Here is a 16193-nt window from a genome sequence, read left to right on the forward strand (position 1 = left end):
ATTATTGTTTTTCTTGATAGTAAATGCAGTCCTCTCAATCACGTAATTTTTTTTTTTTAAGAAACAGAGATGATAAAAGCACGTAACTTGTGCCAGTAATCATGTAGACCTGCTTCTAGCCCCGACAGAGGTTTCTTCCATAGTTTTGGGGAAGTCACTTATGTCTTTTACATCTTATTTTCCTCAGATATATTGGGATTACTAGGTTTGCTGTGATTTTAGTATTCTCTATATGTGTTAATATACTCTTTTTAAGATTGGTATTTCATTATCTGATATAAAGAAAAACTTAAGAGCCATCAGACAGGAAAGCTATTGCCATTTTAAAATTTTCTCCCTTTGCATTGGATTTATAGTCCACCACTCTTATTTAAAAAAAAAAAAAAAAAAAAAAAGTTGCGGTTTCATTAGAGCTATGGGTTAACTCCATTTTCATTAACATGTGCAGATCTTTTCTCCTATGGGAGAGATACTTTTGCTCTGTCATCTACTGATTCATATATGCTTATGTGATACGGGATTCTCTGCCAAAGTTTTAAGAGTTTCTTGGAACTCCAATCATGTGACAGTATTACTTAACAATGGACTGGAAAGCAAACACTTCCTTTCTTGAGAATTCCAGGAAAAAGGAAGAAAAGAAGAAGGATTTTTTTTTTTTTTTTTTTAACGCTGGTGCAGTTTGCTCTTTTTTTTTTTTTTTTTCTGAGCAGCAGCAAAGGCACTTGTGTTCTTTTAAAAAAAATTATTACTATGCTCAGTCACATTTTGTCTGTTCCCAAAATGTGAAAAGCTTAGCTCTTAAGTAATGCTTTTCTTGAGCATTTATGAGAAATTCATCTTTCAAGTATGTCCTTTATTACCAGATGATCAGTAACTGCCTCAGAGAAGGTCACAAAAGAGTTTCCATTCTAATCTTCTGTTTTCACTAACAATGTTCTTATCCCTTAACCTCTAAGATTGAAGTTTTCCATTTTTAACCTTTAGAAGCTTGTTTTAAAGAGTGGTCAATCATGCATGTGAGAATGGAAGAAATACAGTATCATTAAATGTGACTTTTCTGACAAGCACAGAAACTTGGATTATGAGGTAATTGCCTTGGAGCTGAATCTGACCTACTGAAGTAAAGATTGATCATAAGTGAAGTGCTAGTACTTCTAAATACATTGAAAAAAATCAAGATTCTATTGCTACATTTCATAATAGTTTGATTATGTAGATATATTTGTCAATAAAAGGTGTGGTCCTCTTTATAAAAGTGATTTTTCTGTCCCTTACTCAACTGAGAAAGAATCCAGCTGTTGCCTACCTTGTGTTTATTCTATTTGGATATTTGACAACAAATATTTAGCAGCTGTGCTTGAGAATCTTCCCAGTTTGAGAGAGTAGTTATTTGACGGTATATGGCTTTGGTAGCATGCCTTTGAGGCTGCACATCCTTACATGTATACAGTGCCCATATGCATACTTCCAAAAGGTCATTACATTTTTCCTAAGCTAATCACTTAACAAGTTTATACTGCAGCAGAGTTGCTGATGCCTCGCCAATTCCTTTTGTGCTGGTGAAACTCAAATCAGTTAGAAGCAGCAAAGGTTGTTCTACTACTGCAGCTGGAGCAGAGGGTATTGAACCGCCATCAACAAATACGTTTCAGTGGTCTCTTCTACTTCAGAATCTAACAAAACTTCTGCAGAAAGCCCAACACCACTCGCCTGCAAAGATCTTCTGAGAAGTTCTCTGTGTGATTGTCTAAAAAGGAGAGAGAATCTTGAGGTTTTGAAATCAAAAATAACGTGCCACCTGGGAACTTTGCAGATGTAAGCAGAGCAACTGTAGCACGCAGGTAGTAAGAACACTGCGTCCGGACTCGGGAGATTAGAAGATACCAAGAGCGTGAGAGGAAGGGACGAAAGGGTTGTGTATTAACAGACAATATGCTGCTGAACAAGTTTTATTCCTCTTTATACTGAATGCAAAGTCATGGTTATTCCATATTAGTTAGCATGACTTCACCTACAAATTTACCAAAATTTTCAATGCATCACATAAAAGAATCTTGGGGAAATAAGTTTTTTGAAAGTCTTAAATTAATTATTTCATCTGTTTTCCCTTTACTTAAGCAGCTTCACTATGCTTAAGGAATTCTGATATGTAAAATCTGCATAATTTTCCTTCTCCGAAGTTGTGCTTGTTATATCATGATTGGGTATGTGTTTTACAACTTCTTTCTGATTATTTAGTGTTTTAATGAATCTGCATTCTGTTGAAGCAAGTCTCAGAGGTCTTTTCCAAAATCTTTTTCAAGAGGATGATGTTCTTACTATCTAGGGTACTGGTGACAGGACTTGGGGAAAATGTTTTAGTCGATAGATCAGACGCTTCATTCTTCAATTCTTTCAGTTACCCGAGTGGAATCCTAGGACTTTGGTGACATGTTGATTGTCAGTGATTTTGGTCTAGTGCTTTCCTTTTAATATCTCACATACTAGCAGCTTTGCTTTTCTAGTAGCTGCAAAGAGTAGGTCCAATGCCAGTGTTAGTCTAGTATTCTCTGTAATTAAAACTTTGCAGAAAAGTCTTCTAGCTCATTTGTATTATCCTTATTCTTCTACACTTCTCATTGTTCTGTGAGCTAACTTTAGGGGGATCAGGCACTCCAGGGGATCTGAATCCTAACATCTAGCAGAGTGGTAGAAAGAACTACACGCTTACCTTAACTGGAACATTGATGTAAGCTTATAAGAATGTTTTCTGTTGCAGAATTTCAGCACAGCTTGTCCTACTGAACCTGGCCAGTGTCAATGATGACAAGACTCCCAAGTGCTGCACTGCATACTCTGTGGATCCTTTTCTTTTCATATACAACATATGAAGGTATGTTTGTTAATGTTTTAATTACTATACTGAAGTTTTTACGGACAGCATTTTCCCATGGCTAGTAGGCAACAGTATTACCATTAATTAACTAATATAAAATGTGTAACTTCAAATGTCAAAAATATCTGTATACTAGAATAAATTCTTAATTTTTTTTTTTCTTTTTATTGACCTTTTCCTTATGGGCAAGAAAAAATAAGAATTTGCAGGAAGAAGAAACTGAGGTTTGGAAAGTGATCTCTCTGCTTCCCCATTATCTAATATGTATTGGACACCTTGCTGCAAACAAGGTGCTCAGCAATAACCCAGGGACATCTCTGTAGAAATCCCATAAGAGCAGAAAGCACTAGTCTCTCATTTGCTTATTTTCATAACTACCACTGCTCGCCATGCGGGACCTTGAGGGAGCTATGCTCATGAAATGGAGCCCGTAGATCTACTGTTCAAGGACATCTGTCAATTTGTGTTCTCCGAAGTGTGCAAAGTTACTAAGTTGGAAAATTTAGTTGACTGGATTTGAACAAATTTTGCAGGTGCTTGCTGTGAGATGTTATGTGCTCTGACTTGTGCCTGTACCGGGGCAGATGACTGACATGTGATGTCCTATGTGTTCTTTGCTACGCTATTCTTCTGGTCTGGCAGGACGTGTGGCTGCATTAAGTCTTAACACTGCTTGTTAGGTAATGGTTATTTGCTGAAGTTCGACTGGCAGGGGCTGAATATGAAATTTTTTTTTTCCTTGTATCTTTTGGGATATTTTATTATAAAGACAAGTTAGATATATAAAATCACGTTTTCTGACAATGCATTGTTGTTCTCTGGAAGATCTTGCATTTTGCTTTCTGTAGTTTTTAAGTAGCTCCACAGTAGTGTACAGTTTTTTTGGTTTTCTTTTTTTTTTTTAAAGCAAATGAAAATAGTTAAAAGGAAATTAAAAATAGCCTGTCTCTAAAAAAGAAGGTTTATTAGCTACTGTCTTATGTGCTACGAAATAGTACAATTTGGATTTGAATTAATGAGAAGGATCAAGGTTTGCGAGAACGCATTGGCTGGGTCATCTGATCTAGGTAATCCCACGTTTTCTGTAAATTATCATGGTTTAATTTTACAGATTCCCCCCCCCAAGTTAACTACGTGTTTTAAGTTTCTTCAGCATGGTATTCTGGTTGAGGATTAAAAAAGAAATCCAGTATTTCAGTTCCCTTTTTTAACTACACGAACTGAAAACACACTCTGTACTGTATGTGGTTTCAAAAGGAAATTCTCAAATATCTGAGGTTTAAAAAAAAAAAAAAAAAAATACGGTGTACCAGAGATGGATAAGGGAGAAGGTCACAGGAAAAGAATACAGAAGATAATTTAGAGTTCTGGAAAGACATGAGGACACTGAAAGGGAAGATAAAGTAAAGCTGCTAATCATCATAGTTTAACACAGAAGGAAGAGCTTCATTTAATTGAAGTATTCTTGAAAGTGTAAGATCATTAACACATTGAAAAATAATGGCGTTCATCTTTAAAATTTTAGTACTTCCTTTAAAAGTGCATCTTAAAGTGGGAAAAAAAAAAGAAACTAACAATAAAATACAACCAAATATGAACAATAGCAACAGGATAAATAGATAATTTTTCTTTGAAAATAAACGAGCAGTGTGACTGTTACGGTACTGCAGATTTTTAATCTTTAACTTGCTGCTTTTCTCATGATTCTTGGGGTCTTTTTGAAGAATCAGGGACCATGCAGAAAAAAGGGAACTAAATGTGATGCTGCAATCCAGATGGGATATGACAGCGATAGTTCTTATCTACAAGATAAATATCCAGTCTTAGTGACTAAAACAAAACAAAACATTTTCTAAATATCTGAATGCTAATGAAACTGTGAGCTGCAGTCAGTTATAGGTTTATAACCAGTCAATATATCAGACAATTTAGATTTTGACTTTTATAGAATTTTTCAGTGGTTCCTTGACATTGCCCTACATCCTCATTTGTGTAAGTGAGCCTCACGAAAGTTATTGAGTTCACTCAAGTGATCCAGGACTGGTTGGTAGTAAAGTTTTGTGGGAGGCCTTTTAGAAAGGCAAGTGAAAGTGATGTGTGGATTTTAATGAGGGTGAAAGACCACACAGTGACAGTACTAAACAATTAAGTGTTTCTTTGAGTCAGGTTTTCATTGAAGTACCAGAGGGTTTGGTGGTAGATCCCGTTGTATGTAATGTGGCATGTCTACTAAAAGGCATCTGACTGTCATGTTTATTACGTTTGCAGATACTGTACTGTATCAGAGTATGCAGAAGGTACATCAGAATAAATAACACAAGTGGACTACAGAAAAGTAGAAATGTAGGAAGGATGAAATGAAATTGGGTATTTTTGACAACAAAAGGTTTTGCTTGGGAGGAATAATCTGAAACTTAGGTACCCATTGGAAAGAATGAGCCTGTGAAGCAGCAGTGGCTGAAGGACAAGGACCTTACAGGATGTGAATTGTTGGCAACCTAATCTTGAATTTGCAATGTAAATGACAAGAATGGAGAGTTAGTAATGTGCTGGGCCATGTAAACAAAATTATTTACGTACTATAGAGAAATGAAGTCATGTCTTTATATGGCCCTTGTATAATTGCCACAGGACACCTTCTAGCAGAATCCCTTAGGAAACCATCAGAAAAATATCAATGAATAGGATTCTAAAAACCAGCCAAAGCCATTCTAAATTTTTATGGGGAATTGAGGTGTAGAGCAGGAAAGAAGGATTTAGGTCCATACAACTTGTGCAAAAAAAGGGAGATATTGTTAATATTTACCAGTAACAGAGAAGTCAAACCTCAAAGAAGGCAAAGAATTGTCTGGGATGATAAAAGTATTAGCTATTTCCGACTGCTTCATTTAGAAGTGATCACGTTCCAGTACCGCATTTGGTACACTGTTAGCCCTAATAACAGCATGACCTTACTGTCACATAGCTCCTCCTCTTCTGTTCCTTGTTTCACTCATGTGGAGTGCATTGAAATAATGGAAAATGAGGCTGGAAAGGATACTGAGGATTGTGTACTCCATTTCCCTTTCCAGTTCTAACAAAGATATTTTGACCAATGTTTTCTATTTTTTTCTTAAATACTGTCAGTGAAAGAGATTGTAAACATGAACATAGGGAGTGCAGAGACTTTGGACTTTTCTGTACTCTCTCAATGCCTGGAACAGTGTGACTCTAAATCTCTCCAGGTCTCCAAACGCTATCATAACAATGAAAAGTAGAAGACAAAACAGGAAACGCTGAGTGAGATTAAGAAAAGGTGTATACTAGAAGAAAGCCTGTGACAGGAAGATCTTCTAGGCAATGGGGAACTGCTCTGGGGAGGCAGGGAGCATGTATTTGGGAAGCTTAGAACCATTGTAGATAAAGCACAAGTACATGCCTGGAGGCAGTAATCTTGGTCTGACTGTTAATTATCTGCATTTTGGCTTTTGAACCATTTGTATTTAACACAGGGAATGATGCTGGTTTATAATTAAATGTTGATGTGCTTTAGATAGAAAATCTGATTCTGATAGCTCTATGCTTGGAAGACTGTTGGATGAGTTGTGCCTTTCTATTTCAATATTACTACTGCAGATCATCTTCCTCTCCAAGACCGCAGATGTCTCCAGGAAGGTGGAGACATTTGGTGACATGCATCTCTTTCCATTTACCCAGAACACGAAAAATAACAATGCTTTCACTTAATTTATAAGGGGTTGGTAGCTCTGTTTAGACGGAAAAGTTAATGTTTCTGCTTAGTCCAATTTATTCTTTTGATTTTCTTGCTTCTCGTGTGCTGCTTCTCCCTAGTTATGGCTGCAGGGCATGTACAGGAATTTGCATGCTTCACTGACTATGACAAAGAGCTGGTTTGTCACTGGACGGTGCCTGCACAGACGAATTGCTCCAAAGAATTCCTGCTCCGCTACGGGGAGGAACATTGTGAGCAGTAAGTGTTTAATAAGATTTTACATTATCGTTGTTGGAACTTCGTATATCCTGTAGCCATTATTAGTTTTGATTCCCTTGCTCTACCATGGGTGTCTGGGACAAAATGTAGTCCAGATTATTATTCTTGCCAGGAGGAAAATGGGTTGCTGCAATTAACAGCACGCTCTGTTCAGTGGTCTACTCTTCTGGAGACCTCACTTCACTCTTAGTACAGAGGAGTGATCAAGTCCTACTTGTAGGAGTGGTAGGGCTCTCATAAGTTTACCCAACGTTCATTTCATGAGAAATTTTACCTCCTTCACGAGAAATCTTACCTGATTTACCAGTCTGTAGCCTGTGTGAAAGGTACTTTCCCCTGGAGCCCAGGTGATCATCTGTGCGTACAGTCTAACTCCTTGTTCAAGCACAAACTGTTGTCCCTGTTCTGCAGCAGGGCCAGTCATCATCTCCTACAAAGGAAGATGCATCTGGGCTCTCCTGTTCCTCTCCATATGACTTCTCCACATAGATATCCAAATAACCTCGCTTTGTACACTGTAGCAAACCTGTTCCTACACTAACAAGCTGTCAGTCCGCTCCTTCAGAGGTTGAACTGTGATGAAAGGTGTTAATTTTTCCTCTTGGGATGAATCCTTAGGCTTTCTGTCAAGTTTTCATTTGTGCGATACAGATGTCCAAGGGGTGTTTGGGAAGGGTGGGTTGTTTGGGAGTTTGGGGGAGCTCAGTTTTGGTTTGGATTTGTTTGAGGTAATCGTTTCTAGGAACTGAGCTCGTTTGTCTCAGATTTGATTACCTCTACACATTGGGAAGCTTGATTTCACCTTTTCAAGAAATAGTGTGCCACACTCTCTAAATATCACGTAATTTTCTGCTTGTTTTTTCAGAGATCATGTGTGTGTTCCTGTGAATGGAAAAGACAGTTTAAGGTGCACTTGCACAATATGTCAGGATTATTTTGTATCAGCTCTCACGTATAGTCTATCTCTACAGTTCAATGGGACGGACATGTGGAATTACAGTGTTACACCAGCCCTGGTTGGTAAGAAACTGTTTACTTTGTCACCAGGAAGGACATCTGGTTCCAGGCTTTGCAATCCTATCTAACTCCTCATTCATGTCGCTGGAACAGTTTTTGCTTATCAGAGGTGAAAAGTGTCATGCTGGCTTAAATGCAAAATCCATTTGGCATAGAAACCCGGATTCTGGACTAGATTCTTAAGGAAAGAGTATAAGTAATGGGGCAAGCAGAGAGTGATTCTTCTTCTAGCTGTACCCTCTCAGCTGCCAGCTGGCAGTTTGGGGGCTTAGATGTGTCTTTAGTGCATTTTACTTGTGGCTGTAGAATTCAAGGATGAAGAGGAATGTGCTACTTCCAGTTCCTAGAAAGACACTAGGCTATCCCTACTGAAATGTCTTCCATTCCGGTCTCTGTCATACTCTAATTTTTCAGGCTAGTTGAATCATCCCCCTGGACAGAGATTTTTACAGTAATTGCTGTTGGATTATAACAACCAGTGATAAAAAGTTAATGACTCTGCTCTTTCACAGGACAGAGCATAGATACAGTTTATTTCTCTCTATAGGCACCTAGTTTGTTTAGAACAGTGTGCTTGTTCCTAACACTTGTCACCTCAAGCTCTCAGAGAAGTCATTCACGTACCTTAGGCAGGCATTCATCTGCATCCGTGAGCTGGCTTTTTTCAGAATACTTGATTGTTGCTGCTGCTTATCAGCAGAATAAGCAGGACCGTGCATCAGTTTCAAAGAGACAGGTAGCCAGGACAGGCTGGCTGTGAAGTTGTCAGAAGCTCAGTGCCTACCCCGTGGCACAGCATGCTATTGTGAGGGCGCAGGTTCCTCCCATTTTTCCAGGCTGAAAGCTGCATCCAGGGCACCAAAAGGTTGAACTTGCAGTTTGTTCAGCCAGCTTGAAGATTCAGTGCTTGTTAAGGAATACCTTGCAGTTGCTCTGTTTTTGGCCTCTCTATCCTTGTGCTACAGCATAGTGAAAAGGGCTCAAGGCATTGACTGCGATGAGATTCTGGTCTCTGGTGAATGTTTGTCTCTCTGCTTCTCTCCATCAGTGCTTTCCCATTGCTATATTCTCCTTAATTGTATTTTTTAACATACAGTTAAGCCAAGGGCCCCCAAAAATCTTGCCATTAAGAAACTTGAAAATGGTAATTTCAATCTGAGCTGGGAGGAGAGCTACTCTCCTCCATCCATGCTCTCTGGACACCCGGTCATCTATGAAGTGAAATACTGGAGGAAGCAGCACCCAACAGAGGTAAGAGACAGCCAGTCTCTTCATTTTCTGTCTCTCTGGAGCTTTCAGGTTTAAAAAGTCCTCTGAAAAGTCTTGAAACCGTTTCATGATTAATGGTGTAAGGGCCAGCAAGGGCAAGTCCCACAGTGTTCCTGATCACACACTTGCCACAGGTCACGTTGCCCCAAGGTGGTTCAGCTGGGCTTTAAAGGATTGAAACTCTTCTGACTGCTACCCCAAAATGGACTGCTGCTCACAGTAGACAGGGCAGAGATTAAAAATACAATGCTTCTGTTCCCTGAACTTCATTTGCTCCTTAGGCACGAGGAAGCTGGGGGCTGTTCATGACTCTGTGCTGCACTTGAGGCATTTCAGACGCCCTCCTGAACAATCCAGCACTTTAGGGCTGGACTTCTTCTGGTAGGGGAAGAACATGCATGGTGGCATGTCACAAATACCACCCGCTCATGACAACAAAATGCAGTATCACATACAGCACATTGGGTATACAGTCATTCATTTGCTCATTTGTGAAAGGTCACTGAAACACATAATGCTATTGTTATTTAATTGCTGTCACTAACTGTTCACCTCATAAAGAAATCAAAGTGAACTTTCTCATTTTCTTTTCAGGTTTCTGTAAAAGCAATTAACTACCAGGCAAAAAGCTTTGAAATTACTGCAAGCTCCTTGAGGAGAGGCTATGATTACGTTGCAAGTGTAAGGTGTAACTATACAGACTACCCAGCCTACTGGAGTGAATGGAGCGAAGAAGTTGAATTTCACTATGGCAAGTATTGTAACAAATAGCTTGATAAAAAGTACGGTATAGTTTTATAAACCATATCATATAGATCCTGCTGCTGTCCTCTCAGAGGAGAGTTATGGAATCATCATCTTTGTCCTTTTAAATGTATCGTGGATACATCTGTAAAGGCTTCCAAAGAGACTAAACGTAAAAAGGCAGCTCCTGGGGAAACTAAGGAAGAGACCACCAAAGGAAGTTGGATTGTTAAGCCTTGTGGAAAAAAAGAAAAAAAAGCTGAAAGGGGATGTGTTTATTCTCTATAAATATTTCATGAAGTAGACACCAGGGAAGAGGAAGAGATATTTAAACTAAAGAGCAACATTGACGTAAGAGCAAGTGGGTATAAATGAACAGGAGATACTTAGGCTGCGAATTAGGTAATACTTTAACCATCAAGGGCTGAGGGTTTATAAAAATCTCTGAAGAGCAACAGAGAGGACAAGAAGCACAGCTGAACTACAGTGGAGATGATAGTGCCGTTTTAGGGACTCTGTGACGGATTTGTCCCCGAGAGTTGACAAATGGCCTCCCAGTACACGTTGGCTCTCCCAGCTCCTAACACTCACAGTAACTGCCTGCAGTACCTGCATTGAGCTTTCAGACATGCCACACACCATCACCACTGGTAGCTGTGTATGTTCTGTTGTTTATCTGCCGGAGGCTTTATTTTACATCCTCTAAAGGAGCATTTTTTTAAGGTGCAAAAGAAGAGCAATGGATTTGGTATTGCTAGTACTTGTATTTATATGCACAGACACCTGTAAATGTATATGTTTATTTAACAGATTACCAAGTAACAGTTGAAGACATTCTGCATCTGGCTGTTCCCATATCCTGCATACTGATCATGGCAGTATCTGTAATTTGCTACTTCTGTTTTACCAAGTATGTATCATACTCTTCACAGGTTTTATAGAGTGGCAGTTTGCACAGATATCAGTGTTGCTATTGATCAGCTGAACGTCTAGTAGTACAGGAATCTAATGTTTTGGTTTTCCTCAGCACCTTTATCTCATTCTCTATGAGCAAACGTTTTAGAAACATGCATCCATCACACCCTGTCATTTTCTGAATAGATAACTGAATATTCTCTATTCCTACTAGAATGGGCCTGTTATAGCATCCAAAACAAGCTGCAGTTATGGGGTTTGCCAGCTTTGGACCCCAGTCTTTGCTGGAGTTCCAGCAAGGTTAATTTAACGAAGGTTAAATTATCTGTATTTCTTTTTAAATTTTTTTAGTGGAAATGTGAAAGTGGGATCCTATCTGTTTCACACATCATTTCAAACATGATTAGAAGAACATGTGACTGTGGTTGTGCAGAGCAGTCACGCACCAAACATATAAACATCTTTTGTGCTAGTTTAATGAAAAGCGGCACTTGAAGATGCATACAGCAAGCACTTCCTGGTGCCGCAGTGCATATGGCTAAGAGGGAGAGAAGAACAGAAGAGGGAAGTGTACACTGATGAAGCCAACATACAGTCAAAGCAAACAATTTTAATTTTTGCCTTGCAGAGTGAAGAAAGAATGGTGGGATCAAATCCCAAATCCAGCAAAGAGCCATTTGGTTGTAAAAAATGTCAAGGTAATTTAAAGACGTTTTTGCAAAAAATACCTTTTCCTGATAACCAGAAGTAGAATATGTAACAAGTGCTATTGTCTGGCTAGTGCAGGGGATACTAAATACAATTCACATGTGTCCTAAATCTCATTTGTATCTTTATTAGTTTTCAGTTTTGTGCTACATTGATGAAATTAAGTTCCCTTTCCATGACTTAAAGCAGAGTCATATGGAAAACCAAATGTAAGTAAGATAAAGGAAAAAAAAAACCAAACCAAAACCTCTGTTTTACAGCATAAAATAGTTTCCTATTACATAACATTAACTGTCCTTTCCTTTTGACTTCCAAAAACAGAAGTTGCAAGAACTGCCTGGCTCAAAGTTTGTCAAGCCAAAACTTCAAAGGAAAAGATAACATCAGAAATATTGAGAAATCTTGCAGTTGCCACAGCAAGTCTGGAGAGTGGTTTCCAAAAGGCAGCAGTGCAGTATTAACCCCTGAGACAATTCTGGTTGAAGAGTCTATAGAAATCTGCGAATGTTTAACAGACGTTGAGGCTGAGAGTGAGGAAGAGACTAGTGACCAGATCACCATGGTGGAGCCTTGCGAGAGCAGTGTCAGTGCTTTCAGAGAGCACACTGAACACAATGATGCACTAGCTAGCATGTTTATTGAGCTCCTGGCAGATGAAAACAACGTGCAAGAAAATAAAGACTCAGACATCATCACCGGTGAGAATAAAATCTTTGAGAAACTTGAGTCAGAAAATCCGTCACAGCAAAATCGAAAAGAAAGTGCAGCCCAGAGTCAGCAGCCGTGTGATATTTCTCATACAGACTCCTTTTTCACCAAAGCCTCTCCAGATGACTACAACAGTAGTACAGCCAGCAAGAAGTCAGAACAATCAGAAGAATCCTTTGAATCTGGCTATCAGAGCTCCAGCATAAATTCTGCTTCTCTGGATTCAAGAGATCTGGAACCTGTGGTTCATCAAAGCCTTTTTCCATGCAGTTCTGAAAGTCAGCATGACTCGTGTGTCCTGATCCAGGAATCTCCAAATAAACCATCCTTTGGGACCAAAAAAGACAGAATAAGCAACACTGCACACAAGAGTTTTGATACCCTTGTGTCTCCATCCACGGGGCTGTGTAGCTCTGCATATAAGAGCTTTGACACCCTTATCTCTCCATCCGTGGAGCCCTGTGGTTCTGCCTACAAGAGCTGTGACACCCTGATGTCTTCATCTGTGGAGCCCTGTGTTTCTGCCTACAAGAGCTTTGACACCCTTATGTCTCCATCTGTGGAGCCCTGTGGTTCTGCATACAAGAGCTTTGATGTTCTTGTGTCTGCCTTCAAGGAACCAAGCAGCTCTGCGTATAAGAGCTTCGATACCCTTCTCTCTCAGTCTGTGGGTAACAGTAGCCTGACTCTGTGTTTTGAAAATGTGTGCTCCTCACCGCCTTTGACACACTTTTCAGAGACAGCAGAACTTAGCTGTAGAGATCAAATTTATCGACCCCCTAGCAATCAGACATGTTATACCAACTACAGATCTCCCTGCACTGAGCTTGATTTCCAAAACACCTGTTCAGAATGTATCGATTTTCCATCTTTCTCCACACATGCCAATGACAGTACTTCAGCTTTCCTACCAGAGGAAGAAATATATAAGCAAGTAACATATCAAAATGTTCAAAAGAAAGCCAATATAATTTCTTGCCCCATTGGACCTCAGCCATCTGGTTATCAACCTTTTGATAATGCAGTTAAATGTAATGGTACATACTGTGACAGTGACAGTGAGGTTGTCTCTAGGTCACTACATGAACCCTTCATTCATCTTTTGTACAAGAACCTGAGAGAAACACCTTCAGATACCGTAATCTGTGCACCTGACCAGAGGACAGATGACCATGTATGTTGGATTGTACAGGGTTTTGACTGCAGCATCGTCCCAGGTTTAGCCTCTAGTGAGAATATCACACAGGCCAGTGATGGCAGCCTTTGGATTATCAACTCTAATGAGCTGTCTAGTGATAGCAAAGATGAACATACCAGCAGAGACGAACAGCAGTTGCATTTGTTAGAGCTGAACTGTCAAGATTTTAACAGCGGAGAAAGAACTATGAAGGGGGCAAAACCTAACAGCTTTAACTGTACTGGTAAAGGAATGGAAGAGAGCAGCTGTAACAGACTAAATACTGACTTTCACTGCCACACAACCAACCACTTGAGGAAACTTGGAAATGCAGGGGAAAATAAAGAGGTGATAAAGCATGCGGTAGGCAAGAGGTGTGGCTCAGCAGCTAGCTTACCAGAAGAGTCACTGGACAGCATTGGGCTAAACTTAGAAAGAAAAACTGCAGAGCCACTGGAGCTACTGGTTTCAGACAAGTTGTCACCTCCTCTTTTTGTGGATGATTCCTGTCCTGATTCTCACACCATTCACAGTGAGGGTTCCAGACTGGCACCTGCAGTTAAAAAAAGACCAGTAGAACTACTGAGGGAAAACAACAGGAAGAATGAGAAAAAAATTAAACTTGTACAAGTCCTTGCACAGGAGGACAACTGCTACATGAAGGTAGCCTAGCTACACTTGCCAAGACTGAACCAAACCAGTCTTTGGAAATAAACTGTATGGCAAATTGAAATGTTGCTTGTTCTTCCAATCTTGCGTGAAGTGAGGGCTGCTGCAGTTCAGACACGGATTCAGTAGATTGTAACGTTCATGCCTGCTGCAGGGCTGGCAACCAATATGCGATGCAGGCCCCTGGGGAACAGTAGGGGTTAGCTAACAGTTGCAGCTACGACTCTATCAGGGGGGTGAAGTTTCTCCGGCCGTGATTGTTCTCTAAAAGTGAGCAGCAGCTGCATAAAGTAGGAGTTCTTAGTACAGCTCCTGTGCTTATTGCCCTGGCTCTGTATGTTGCTTGGGAAGCGCACAAAGGTGATGTGGAAGGTGCTGACACACCTGGAAGTGAGATGTAGGTGCAGGTCAAGGGGGAAGTGACTGACTTCCACTGACAGCATCACGCAGCTTCCGTAATTTATTTATTGGGGGCGAGGGGAGGAGGGAGATCCTGTGTGCCTAGCCCCAGCATGGGGTGTATGTTTCTATACTTTCTCAATCAAGACCTGAAATAAAGATTACTGTCATTTGGGCTTAAGCAATGCTATTAATGATGATTAGTTTCTTATTCTATAGAAGCAAGCAGAGTTATTTCATACTTCTACAGCTGTAAACGGAATCAGACATTTCTAAGCAGTGTTTTCCAAGAAAGTTTATCCAGTTCATGGTCAGACTCTGTAAATTGATGCAGCATTTTTTTGGCTTCTAGTTCTTCTCCAGTCAGAATGGGAATTACACCTGCAGCTTTAAGGCAGCATATACTTCTTGTTGGATAATTGTTCCAGAAGTTTTACTCACGACTCTAAGCTTTTCTAGGGCATTATTGCATATTTTGGTATGGTAAATTCCACCTTAGCATGCTGGCAGAGGCACAAAATAGTTAAGAACCGTTAAGTAATTTTATGTTTATTAAAATACATATGTGTATTCTCATCATTAGAAAACGCTATTTGCATTGCCATTCTTAAGGAAGGAAACTGTGATGCTAAGCACAGAAACTGGTTTAATGTGTTTTGTACGTAAGATTTTTGTACTGCAAATCTCTCTTCAAAGTTCAGGTTGGCCAAGTAGTAGAGATATCTATGCATCAATTTTGCAGTGGTAAAAAAGGGTATGTAAGCCCTGGAAGGAGACTCGCACTGAAGTGTCTGTATTTAGATGTGATAGTTACTATTTGTATAGGCGCTGATTTGTAGCTCACTTTCACTAAGGTAGTGGTTAGTGAAAGATCTTACTGCTTGTAGCTAAGGTGCTGATGAACATGTTATTTGGTTTTACTGAAAATATCAGGTTGAATTTTATTTTCACTCAGGTGAGGTTTAATTCTATCAGAAATACTCTTTCTTTGCATGAGCACAGTCACTGCTGTGGTTAACATCAGCACAAATCCTGTGAAGTGGGAGGGCTGTGAGGCAGACAGATGAAGAGGCTTTCCAGGACCCATTGGCCAAACCTGCACTGAAATGGTGGAACAGGAAGATGCATAGAGGCCGTGGTCTGCCTCATGAGTAAGCCGACTCACTTCCCTAAATCCAAGCAAAGTCAAGTTTAAGCAAGAACCCACAGCTAGTTATTGCAGCTACCCAGAATGGGTTACTCACTGTTTACTCTAGTAGCACAGGGCTGTTAAGGGAGGTGCAGGGAGACCAATGGTGCTTTTTTCCCCTTCTGTTCTTGCACTCTCCCTTGTGCTCGTTGTAAAATCCTCCTGTAAGGCTTGCACTTGCCTGAAGCAGCCAGGGGAGGTCTGCTCAGGCCAGGATTGGAAAGCTGCTTGCTGTAGCACTTCTCTGCTGAGCCCTAGCCTCGTTCTGCCTTTCCCTGTTTTTTTTTTTCTTCTACATAGCTATTCCCCCCTGTCTGCTCATTTCCATTGGATGGCTTTCTGTGTGCGGGTATTCTTCCCCTTTTCTCCCTTCAGTATTTCTTTGGCAAAATCAAGCTGTAACTCTTTGAGAAGGGGGAGCCCTATTCCTATGCCTTTGCGTAACCCAGAACTGGTGATAAACACTGGGGCTGGCTGGGCGGCTTGGCCAGCTCACCCCGTCCCGCAATAGGAACAGTGCACGAGTGCAGTG

General features: G+C 40.2%; 1 protein-coding gene across 4 annotated transcripts in view; it reads left to right on the forward strand.

Annotated features, from left to right (window-relative positions):
* IL4R (interleukin 4 receptor) overlaps nt 1-14636 on the forward strand; it is a 17141-nt gene extending 2505 nt beyond the window's left edge. For 3 of the 4 annotated variants that reach the window (XM_082313679.1, XM_082313678.1, XM_082313680.1), the window contains 9 exons: nt 2759-2872; nt 6707-6845; nt 7732-7886; nt 8980-9134; nt 9747-9903; nt 10707-10806; nt 11440-11509; nt 11652-11728; nt 11841-14635. In XM_082313679.1, the coding sequence (XP_082169805.1) occupies nt 2800-2872; nt 6707-6845; nt 7732-7886; nt 8980-9134; nt 9747-9903; nt 10707-10806; nt 11440-11509; nt 11652-11728; nt 11841-14076 (3162 nt within the window). In that variant the 5' untranslated portion in view covers nt 2759-2799 and the 3' untranslated portion in view covers nt 14077-14635. Of the gene's footprint in view, nt 1-2758; nt 2873-6706; nt 6846-7731; nt 7887-8979; nt 9135-9746; nt 9904-10706; nt 10807-11439; nt 11510-11651; nt 11729-11840 lie in introns of those variants that run through there. The other variant, XM_082313681.1, reaches the window with a different exon arrangement.
* The last annotated feature ends 1557 nt before the right edge of the window (nt 14637-16193 follow it).

Source organism: Platalea leucorodia, assembly GCF_965183815.1.
Source record: "Platalea leucorodia genome assembly, chromosome: 5".
Lineage (NCBI taxonomy): Eukaryota > Metazoa > Chordata > Aves > Pelecaniformes > Threskiornithidae > Platalea > Platalea leucorodia.